Here is a 12,505-nt window from a genome sequence, read left to right as displayed (position 1 = left end):
GTTGCATTGAAATACAACCCGCTTCCTTTTTCAAATTAATTACAGCGTGGCTTTGTCTAACTTTTCTTATTTGTATGAAATAATCCGAACTAATCCTTACTACTAACATTTTAAAAGTGAAAGTGAGTTTGTTTGCTTATATGTTTGTAATGCTTCCACTTATTAACTATTCAAGCATTTGTATGCAAGCATCACGATTGCATACACGTTATCAAGGATACAGAAAATGACATAAAAAAAATAAAATAAATAAAAATAATTTATTTCATTCAAAGTAGTACACTTGTTTATACATCGTTGGGTACCCCCTTTTAAGTATATCAATACCTGTAGTAGGAGGCCCCGCTCTTCCCTTATGCAATCAGCGGTAAGTACTACGAGACAGCAGTTACAAAATATACTATACTTTACATAATAATTTTCTCATACTAAAACTTAAATATTGACAATCACGGTAATACAATAACAAATTTTATCTAAAATGTGTATTATTATAACAGTATTAATATGTTTGAGGGTATGTGTGGCGTGATGATGTGAGAGTATCTGAGGCGTAAGGCTTAAGCATGTGTTTTTGTGAGTGTGTTGGCTTATGCATGTTGTGAGCGTGTTGTGTTTGTCGGCGTGTGTGTGTGTGTGTGTGTGTTGGGTGTGTATAAGGGACAGTATGAATGCGTGTGTTTGTGTTTGCCTTGTTTATTCGCAACAATTTGTTAGGTGATGTATTCAAGCAGGGATTCTATTTCTTTATAGTTACGTTTTAACAGCCAGTCTGTTAAGGCTTTTTTGCTATCATAGTATGTACTGGAATATATGTCCACTTCCTGGTTTATTTTATTAAACAAATAAATAGATTGTCTTGAGTATTGTCTTGAGGCAAATTTACTTTTGATAGATTCATTATATGGCACTGTGTACTTCCTGCGTTTATTTGTTAATAGAGGTAAATATTTCAAGCTTTTATGGAGCCTTAATACTGTTGCTATTATATAAAGTTTTCTCACCGTGAGTAGACCACTTATCTCGTACAGTGCAGTGGTAGGGAATCTATATGGTTTGCTGTACATCACCCTCATCAAACATCTTTGAGCTCTTTCCAGTTCAAGGAATCTAGTCTTAGCTGCTCCACCCCAAACAGGAATGCAGTAGCCCAAGGTCGATTGTACTAAAGCTATGTACACTTTATTTAGTAAGGGCTTTGTACATACATACCGTAGAGTTAGTAGTTATCATCAGTTCCAGTTGCGAATACCAAGATAATGTTTGGTCAACCATAACACCAAGGTATTTTACACAAGCAACTTTATTTATTTGAGGACAGTCACAATCAGACTCGAGGTCGTCAGGGCATTTATGAATTTTTATGATAAAATCGGATTTTGGTTGAGCGCTGCTAACTTTCGTAAAGCAAACGTAATTTGTTTTGGAGATATTCAAAGTCAATAAGTTTTCATTTAGCTACTTTGCAACTTTTTTAAGTCCTAATTCCGCTGTTTTCTTCAAAGAAGACCAAGTGTCTGCCACGAATACGATGACAGTGTCATCTGCATTGGTAAAAATTTGCAAACATAAACTATCTAACACCTCTTCCTCTCAAACGCGGGCCAAGCCGCGAGCTGAAATTAGCAGGTATAAAAATCAACAGCGGCCCTGTTGATTTATATAAGTAACTGTTTTAATGTCTGTATAGAAAAGTAGTAATAATTATTTTATATTGTTATTATATGAATAACAATAATGCTACCTTTGCTTAACAAGGATCATCTTTAACCCAAATACGATGACAAGTAATTGTTCGAAAAATAAAACAACTTGCTAGACCGTACTTCCGGTTTAACTTACCCCTGCCGTAACAGTCCCCTATCCGACGGTTATTCATACTAATAGTTCTAACCCCATGGAATAACAAAACTCTTTTATTTTTATGTAAGCCTGGTACATTTACACCATAGGGGTAGAAATCCCATTGTTGTGACTCAGAAATTCTCGCCTGTTTTGTAACAACGCCCTTTTGTTATATGGTCATCAAATATTGGAAAAATACATAAAAACTTATAAAACAAAATAATTCATTAATTATGACACAATTAGAACGTATTTTTAATAGCCTTATAAAACAAGAATGTTATTAAGTATTATCTCAATCTTAAAGCTTTAATTTAATGAATTTTGAAAAACATATTCTTACGTAGTAAATTTGCATAAAATAATATTCTAAGCATATTTTTTGTTATCAACTTGCATCATTATTTATTATCCTTTACAAATGCTCCGCCCCTTACTTTTATCCTCTTCGCGCATATGAATGTACGAAGAAGACAGGGAGATGAATGCATCGTGACTTTTTTTACTGGAGGCGCGCGCCGTCAATTTTTGTTTTCTTTTTAAGTCCACCGAGTATATTTTACTGCCTGGGGACCTATGACGCCCTAGTATCAAAGTGGAACAAGTTTTAACCCTTTACATTTTTCGCTTGTATGGTTTTCTATTGTCTCCATAGGAATAATTGATAAAGGATATAAAAAACACGCCCGAAGAATTTTTACATAATTTTGATGTTATCTGTCTATAAATCAATTGATTTATTCTCTGCTTTTTTATGGTTTTTTTTAAATCGCCGTACTGGTTCCGGACCCTTTTGAACCTCTTTATTTTATGGATTCCTGGTATCACAGGGCAAGTTGTTGAAGGGTTAGACTGATTAAATGAAAAAAATGTGAGTTTTTTTTGTTCCGCAACTTTGTGGTAGAAACATAAACGTTACTAAAATAAAGAGAATGTACGATATCGTCCGCAATAGAATTAATTAAAAGTAAAAAAATATAAGTCAAATAAAATAAATATAATGTACAAAATTTTAAATTTGATTAATGAAGAAACTGAGGAATTTTTTACTTTCTATTTCTTAAGAATTTTTTTCTCATTTTACTGATTTACGTAACTATGCAATAAAACTTTTCAAAAATAAATTAAATTCAAGGAAATTGGCCAATCTACCCTATTTACAATTCCAAACAGCTCTTTAAAGAAATATTTTAAGCGTATAATTACTTCGCAGTGGAAGTACGTCTAACTACGTTTATATATTTTTTCATCATTTTTCTTCACATTTTGAACAAAGGCTGCTTGCAAAATGTCAAATATTAGCAATGTAAGGGTTTTCTTTAATATGGGGAAGTAGCGTGATAGACGACGCTGACGTGACAAGAATGCGCTGCGTCACCTTATCACGCTCCGTGATGGATGCGAGAAGAAAAAAATGCTAGTGTTTAAGGGCAAACGTAACAAACAATGTTGCTTTTTGTTAAGAAACAAAAATATGTTTATTGTTAAAAAACAAATTAACCGTGGGTCACACTAGAAAACCTGCATGGGCCACGTTTAATGGTTCAATATGAACAAGTATTTAAATACATTGCAGTGTTTTTATGGTTCACGCATTAAATATGATGAATAATATTATAAAATAAGTCTTTTCACTCTATTATGATATTTACAAAATAGTTATAAATTCCTAGATAAATATAGAAAAGATATTTTATACTTAAAATTTCTTCTATACCCCTGATAGTAAATAGTTTGTTTCGGCCGCTTCAATTACTTTGAGCATTTCGATATTTGACTGTGAATATGCGCAAGGGTACGAACATCTCAACAAAGCAAGTTTTATCACAAGGTCTTTCAGTTCTATATACTAGTTTATGTAAAATGTATACGATTACATATACTTTGCCTTAGACGATTGACTTCTGCTTTGTTAAAGCAACTTTGAATTATCCAAATACGAATTAGTAGTTATGGAATGTATGTATTCGGGTTTTATATGTATTATTTTGATTTTTTAACCTTTTCTACATAGTTGCACAAATTTGAACAGATATATAATCATATCTTACAGATGTATAATTTATTTTAACATATTTAAAAGATGTTTGTTTGATAAGTAATATAAATAAAATAATAATAATTAAAACACGTGAAAAGTATATTAGATATGATTTGACATTTAAAATAATTTTCTACTTCGTACAAACGCACAACATCCATAGAATATCATTACCGTCATAATTTAGAATATCGAAAGTCAAAATTAGGGCAGCAAGGGCGAAATATATCGGGTCACCTCTAGCTTGAGTTTAATAGCCTGAACGGCCCATCACCTTGAGATCAACGCTATCGGTTACCTTGTTATGGATTTATCTCGATATTGCGGTGATTAAATACCATCTTAAATAATTTGAAATAACTTCTTAACAACTTACTGCTTTAAATATAATTTATAATAACAATACTTGATATGTACTATATATAAAGTAAAAAATATATGCTAGAATAAAGGTAACTTCAATTTGTTTCTATTTACACGTTAATCTATTATTTAAATATAGCAGCCGAATTTTAATAAATTTATAAATAATCTGGACATAGCTGAATTCATCTTGGATAACTAAATATTTTCCGTTATACGATACACGAATACCTATAATCCCTTAACAATTGACAATAACAAGAAAACGTAATAACTTTCCATTTTGATTGTTACTCACCTCACCATATATTCTTTGAAATAATATTCCACACAATTTCAATTTTCGATTGCCAACTATAGAGGTTAGACGGCGGAGGTACTCGAAAGTGTTTCTCTGTAGTGTATTTCTCTCTCTCTCTTTCTTTGTTATATATGTTGTATATGATTTATAATCAACTCCAGCACATAGCACATGTAATATAACTAATAGTTTATAATACTGGTGGTAGGGCTTTGTGCAAGCTCGCCTGGGTAGGTACCACCCACTCGTCAGATATTCTACCGCAAAACAGCAGTACTTGGTATTGTTGTGTTCCGGTTTGAAGGGTGAGTGAGCCAGTGTAATTACAGGCACAAGGGACATAAAATCTTAGTTACCAAGGTTGGTGGCGCATTAGCTATGTAAGCGATGGTTGACATTTCAAACAAGGCCAATGTCTAAGGGCGTTTGGTGACCACTTACCATCAGGTGGCCCATATGCTCGTCCGCCTTCCTATTCTATAAAAAAAAACAAGCTTGAAATAAGGATACTTTAAATTTATACTATTATAAAAAAATGGTTTATTTTTGTAGTCCGTAATGCCTTCATATGTTAAAATGCGGCCAACAATAAATATAACAATTTTTATTTTATTTTAATGTTTACTAATACGTGTATTTAATTTTATCTAATATATGTGATTTTAAAATTTAATGCCAATATTAATTGCGATAGTCAATAATATGTAGTCAATTGTGTAAATTATTATTTACACCGGAATATTAATGTAATACAAATAGTTCCCATGACAAATAGAGGCAGAGGCATTATTAATTGTTGATCAGTAAATAAATTTAATTCTGCTTTCATTGTTTTACAATAAGGAATAATAAACACGTTCGGGTTAGAATTACATCTGAAAAGTGTAGGTTTGCTTTCGATGTTTTAGTTAACGCAGATGTAGATGAGAACTTGCTAAAGTTCGATTGTATCTAAACCCTCAAACTTCGCCTAGAATTGATCATTACAGTCTCATCTTAACACTTTGAGGGACAGTAGTTATACTAGATATAATAGCTAAGTAATTGTTATAACATTTATAGGCGTTTACTGTCCCAGACAGTGTTATGACATGAGTAAATATTTATATTTATTTTGGTAATTTTTCATCAAATTTAAAACAACACATGTCGTAAAAACTCAGATGACAACGCTTGCGGAACTTTTTTATGCTTACTGTAGTTGTGAGCACACTTCCTAAGTCAGGCCCATCATCCTTTCTTCGTCTTTTTGTTTTTATCTATTTATTAACTGTACTCTCTTACACCAGGGTAACATAATAAAGCAGCAACAAAATTCGTCGAGCCGAATTTCCGCCGTAATGAGCAAGAATATGTAAGCCGTCTTTGTTAAAATCTAGAGTATAAAGTTTACGATGCTAAGTAAAAAGTTCGGCGTCACGGTTCATTATATGTTAGCACTACGACGGCACATTTGTTTACCTGAATATATCTTCAAGTTAATTTCGCTGTGAAATTTAACTGAAAAACTTTTAGTGGCTATAAAATGAAGGTTTTACACAACACGAGTAAGGATGCTGCCTTATGAGAGTTACTGAATCTTTCGACTTGTCTCGTTACCATCGCGTTAATGAAAATATTAAGGAGCTTAGTCTAAAAAACTTACACGTATGGTATGGTTATTATTTATGCAGATTATTTCATCATATCGTATATAATTAAAGTAATTGCAACTTATATATAATAAAATATCATAAACGTCTCAGTAGATTTATCTGCTTGTATTTTATTTATCGACTTACTCGTAGTATATTGGTAAATCTATAAAAACATATATAAAGTTTACACATCTTTAAGTATAATAAATAAAATAAGTAACACACATCTTCGAAATCGAATTTATCATTCGCACTGCAAACCTGTGGAATACTTTGCCTGAGTCTGTATTTCCCGATAGGTACAACGTTAGTGTCTTCAAATCCAGAGTGAGCAGGTTTCTTGTAGGCAAGCGTGTTACATCCTAGATCGTGTCTCTATTTAACATCAGGTCAAACGCTTGCCTGTTAATGATAAAAAAAGGATCTTTAAGTACATTGCGTAAAAGCAAAAAGCCTGTAAATGTCCTCCTCTCCTTATTGAGAAGATTATTTCGAGCTTACTCTACCTCGCTGCTCCAATGCGGAGCATGGTGGATACACGTGGTAGCTAGTCGTCCGCCACGTACAGGTTTCCACACGACGTTTTCCTTCACCGCTGCGAACGAGATGTAGAATTATAAACAAATCAAACAAATTAAATTCAGTGGTGCTTGCCCGGTTTTGATTAGGAATCATCGGTTTAGATTTTCGTCTTCTAACCACTGCGCCATCACGGTTTAGCCTATATTAATAAATCGGCAAATTTCCTAATCTAAACAACGCAACGGTAGTAATTACAAATTTGGCTTTTGTTATTTTTGTTTTTACAAATAATAATTAGCATAAACGACGCTCGAAATTTTCTATTATTTATTTTAGACTGTAGCTAAATGTCGGCTCGCATGCACCAGACTTCAGAAGTTAAATCGTGTCCACTCAAACAAACCTAATGGGCGTAGTAATCAAGACGGTTCGGACGCTACAGGCATTTATTGCCCGCCACGATCACGAACGGCTTAATGAGAAAACTTCCATGTCTCCACGCTTATGCGGTCCTGGTAGGCTGTCCCTTTTAAATACGTAAGCGTACAGAATTGATCCATTCGGCGAAGTCGGAACAATTTCAATATACTTTGTTTATTGTTAATTTAAGTTTTCTTAACAATTCTTTTAATAAATATTACGTATGTTACATATATACATAATTTATGTTTTATTTCTTTAATTCGATGTTACTTCAGGATACAGCAGCATCTAAGTATATAAAAGGGAGAAAAATAATATATGCGCATATTAAATGTAACAATGTTTAAAAACCAATATGATTATGATTATAGTAAATCATCTCGTTTGTAATTCGAACATAATCATCATTGAAAATTTGAGGAAAATATGTGGATAAGTTTCGAACATTTTTTTTCTACTCATATTTCATTTTTTTTACAACACTAATGTTAAAAAAATAGCATGAAAAAAAAGAAAGAATATCGGTTGACAAAACAGGAAAGAAAGATACTGAACTGTCACTAAAGGACCAAAACATTATAACAGAAAAAATTAAGATAAAACGATGACGTATGATATGTGCTGAGTATCTTAGTTAGATGGATTTGTGTGCATTTTACACTAGAATAATTGAAAGGTATGTATAAACTTAATGATACATAAAACGATTACCAAGAAAATTCTGACGATATAAATGAGTATAAATTATTTATTTAAGGCATGAAGCTAAAAGAAGGTTACATTTTTAAGAATTGTGTTGAAAAAATTCATTTATATTCAAACGTTGTTGGTTTTAGACTTTTAGAGAATCCATACGGAAGCACATTTAAGGGTTCTCAGCTTATTTAAAAATGGTGGCTTGAATTTGTTGATTGTTTTTAATAATAAATGAGACGTAAATGTTTATAGAGAAATGTTCAACATGTTTCGATAAGACGACGAATTCTTTAGTACCCAATTGTCTGACACTGTTTTATTTATCCTTTTTTAATTGTGTGCTTAGAATTCTTATCTTTATCAATATAATATTGTAAAATAATTAATTTATAACTGCAGGGTATAAGATATTATTTTATTTTAAAGCTTTAGTCTGTTGCACATTTTTTTCTTCAGATTAAATGATTGAAAAGTATAAATCGATTTTTTTTCTTTTAAAAACTTTTCAAAGTTAACTTTTACAATTATGCGAATATTTCTCGAAACTGTTCCGCAAATGTTTACAAGTTCTGAAAGTCCATTACGACACGCAATTAACGTGGAAGTAAAACAACGGGAGCTTCGAAGTGATTGAAATAAAAATTCCCATTCGACATTCCTAGGCGGTAAGTGAATAGCGCGCATTCCAGCCAGGCTCGCGTAATCTTGCCGAGATTGTTCCGCTAACGGCTCGAGAATGTAATGTAATTACAACCGGCCTCGTTAGGGAGCTCGCTTTGTACTATACTTGTACACTGCTCTCTGAGCCCTGCTTCTCCATTGTGCTGACCGTTTAAATCAGCGATTCCGTTTCGAGTTGTGGAACGGAACTTTTCTATAATGTAAGCGAAAAACCGAATGGAACTGACCATTAATGGCGAATCAATCATCGTTGGACGTAAAAGTTAGAATTATAAGCGCGTAAATAAACTAATTAATCTAAGTAACTATATTTATTTGCACCTCAGAAGTTAAGTATCTTAAGTCCTGACTTATACAAGTCTATATTTATATCTTGTGGAATTTAATTAGCATTTTGGACATACGTCCTTTACAAGTAATTTATGTACTTATTTATCACAATAAGGTTTGCATAGTAAGTTTTTGAATATTTCTTGGCTTTTAATTCCTATTAGAAGTGAAATAAAAACCTCATAATACACATTTCGCAGACTACCTAAAAACAGTACAGTAGACTGCAGTATACCTCAACTGATTGCTACTAAAAAAACGTAAAGTAAAAAACTCATTATTTTATTGAAATTGAAATGTATGCAACATTAGAGAAAATTAGGGTAGGGGCACATCGTTATTTAAATTTTAAAATTACCAACGCAACATCTCAAAGAGAAAAGAATTTTATTAAAAATATTTTGCGGGCCTCCACTATACAGCAGGCTCTATTAAACGAAAAGCTTTGAAATTGAAAATTCTGCCTTGCTGCTCGGCGGTATGGATAAACGGACGCGGCGAGTGGATTATGTTTTAATACGCCCGCATTGTTTCAACGGATTTGCAGTGTAACTTTTCAGCTGGATCCGTGTCAGCTGCTCCTCATGGCACCGGATCTTCTCGTTTTTTAAGTTCATCCAAAAATCCCTAGGCTGATGGTAAAAGCTATTAACGCCATAGCGATATTTATGATTACTCGTAATTAAACTACTATTAATACTGTCTATATAGTAGAGTTCGTGAAAGCCCGTAGGGTTCCCGTAGTTCAGGTAGCCCGAGGGTAGGTACCACCTACTTATCAGATATTCCATCGCTAACATGCAATACTTAGTATTGTTGCGTTCCGGTTTGAAGTGTGAGTGAGCCAGTGTAACTACATGCACAAGGTACATAACATCTTCGTTCCCAAGTTTGGTGGCGCATGAGAAATGTAAGGAAGGCTATGTAATGGTTAATATTTCTTACATCGCCAATGTCTATGGGCGGTGGTGACCACTTATCATCAGGTGGCCCATTTGCCCGTCCGCCTACCCGTACCATAAAAAAGCCTATATATATTTATTTGTATTTTTGTTTTAAATTTTATTACAAACTGTAAATGTCCTAATACTGGGCTAATGTTTCGTCTTCTTTTCTTGAGCTTATTCCCCCACGCTGCTCCTTTGCTTGGGTCGGTGGATGAACACATGCGGAAGACTTTCATTTGACAAATTTTCATACGACGCAAGTTTCCCCATGTTTTCATTCGCCGACGAGCAGGAGATAAATTATAAATATAAATTAACATGTAATTTTGGTGGTATGGGGTTGAATCGACTATCTTTTGTTAAGATTCATGTGTTTTAACGACTGGGTCATCTCGGATCCGAATTTTGTTAATTATTTTTAATTTATTATGCGTTAATTTTAGGCGGAGATCTGGTCAGTGTTCATCGCGATATTGAGGAAAAGCGTGCGCAATCTGCAAGCATGCACCGACGTGGGCCTCATACACCACGTGCTGCAGCGACTCCCACGCGCGGAGACCGTCGTTGCCGGTGAGTAACTTTACTAATTATTTATATTTGAATTATCCGACATTAAGCGTTAATCGCTCAATTAGCGAAGTAAACAAATATATAAAATTTATTTCATATATTATAATATACATCATTATATTTATCTGCCTCGATGGTCTAGTAGCTCTTATAAGGGACAGATTACATATATATTGAGTTTTTTAATAAACGTGATTTCATTTAAAAATAGTACTACCTTAAATTGGCAAAAAAAAAACAAACACGTTAATCCTTTTGTGAATTGAATTTCGGCTACATTTGAAATCTTTGCAATATAATCAAGGCTCATACCTCAAATACGTCACCGAAAAAAGTTTCGACGATTCAACTCTCTAACGGAATCATAGCAGGGTTAACTTTTATCCCCTTGAGAATCATATTCCGTAATATTTGTCCTTATTATGTAATTTTGTAGCCTAAGAAATAGGTATTATTACTAATTCGAACCTACTCGAATTAATATTACCTACATTAGTTAGCTCCCTCGGAAATTCTAAACAACTTGACATATTAAAATAATTTAATTGGTCTTATAATTTCTAAAAACTGTTGCTATGGGTTTATTGTCTACTATAATATACCTTTTTGCTGTTATGGTATCCTACTATAAATGTTTGACATTGGTACACGTCATTATATTTTATAAAGGCTGGCCGTACGCCACAGGCTCGAATATAACAAACTCTCTCTCCATAGTTGTTGGGTAAAACCTCCTGATATTATATTGGATCCTAGTACTAATGGGAATTATTTTAGGGGATGTTGTGTTATGAATTACTTACACAGTTAAAATAATACCAGATTGTGTTTGTGTATATTTAAATTAATATTAAAAAAACACTTACAGTAAATATTTAGAATATTTATCCTCTTTGTATGTCGGAAATATATTTATTTAGTTCGATAGTAGTTTTGTATTTGTATGCATGCCTATTTATTGTTGGGTCACGTCACATTTGCTTATAAGTAAATGAAAAGGAAAATCATGTCATTTCCACATTCCCGTACTCAACACACGTCGCGCTCCCGGCGAATCTATTGTACTCCTATGGGTGCCCGTGACTTCACCGCCTTTTTATTTCCACCTTTGCATGAAAACTAGGTCACAACATATTCAGCATCTCTTTCAAATATTTTTATTTGAAACAATAACATACATTTTAAAAAACATTTTGTATTTTAATACTAACTAGCTGTGCCCTGCGTGTTCGTTTGCGTTAAATTTCGATTACACGAATATACAAACATATCTTCTGCTCTACTCCTTTATTAAAGCGAAAAGCTATATAGACTTCCCACTCGAACGCCAACAGAATTATTCAAATCGGTCTGGTAGTTACTGAGATTACCGCCATTAACAATACGAACTCTCCAGCTTTATAATATAACTAGGTATAAATATTACCGACTAGTAGACTACCAGTAATAAATTTTATTACTCGTCCTATAAATTCCAGAAAATCTAAATTCTCTACTAATCTAAGTACTCGTATGAAGAAGAGCTAATATCTACGTCTGAAGCGCGGTCATTGTATTTATTCAGATTAACCACACGTTGTTAAAACACTGATATGATATTATATAATAATGAATGGAATATCGTAAACTTTTTATGGTTGAAGTTTAACTGAGAAACAAAGTTAGTTTTTGATTGAAATGTTATTATAAAAATCCTTATTTTAATGATACATAATGTAAAGGTTGAGGGCAAATATCAAAATATTTGTTAATTACATTAATTACTGTTAAATATTTCTCGCAGTATATATTACTTTTTCGTTGCGTTCATTTCAATTTATAATGAATTGTAATATTTAGGATATAAGCCAAGTTAGATAATAATTAAAAGTATTATTAAATAAAAAACATTGCTTACAATTGTTAATATTTTCAAAAGACTAAGCGAGGTAAATAATAAATAGTTCCTCCATTTATTTTGGTGTAGCACTCCTACTAAACTTGCTTTGTGTTCGCCGAGATAAAGTTTGGACGAAACTACCTCGAAGTCTTTGATCTCCTGGTATTCGGCTGCATGTTAACTAGCTATTCAACGAACACGCAGACTCTCCCCCCACCATTCCACCACTTTGCTTCCATACACGGCAAAGTACAAGTTTAAGTTTTTTAA

The 12,505-nt window shown here is 32.9% G+C and overlaps 1 protein-coding gene across 2 annotated transcripts in view; it reads left to right on the top strand.

Annotated features, from left to right (window-relative positions):
* The window catches only part of LOC126776724 (neurobeachin), a 474,955-nt gene that overhangs the window by 211,491 nt on the left and 250,959 nt on the right, over positions 1-12,505 (top strand). For both annotated transcript variants that reach the window (XM_050499418.1, XM_050499416.1), the window contains exon 3: positions 10,230-10,356. In XM_050499418.1, the coding sequence (XP_050355375.1) occupies positions 10,230-10,356 (127 nt within the window). The remainder of the gene's footprint in view (positions 1-10,229; positions 10,357-12,505) is intronic.

The sequence above is a fragment of the Nymphalis io genome, chromosome 21 (genome assembly GCF_905147045.1).
Source record: "Nymphalis io chromosome 21, ilAglIoxx1.1, whole genome shotgun sequence".
Classification (NCBI taxonomy): domain Eukaryota; kingdom Metazoa; phylum Arthropoda; class Insecta; order Lepidoptera; family Nymphalidae; genus Nymphalis; species Nymphalis io.
This window is presented reverse-complemented; position numbering and strand designations above follow the sequence as displayed.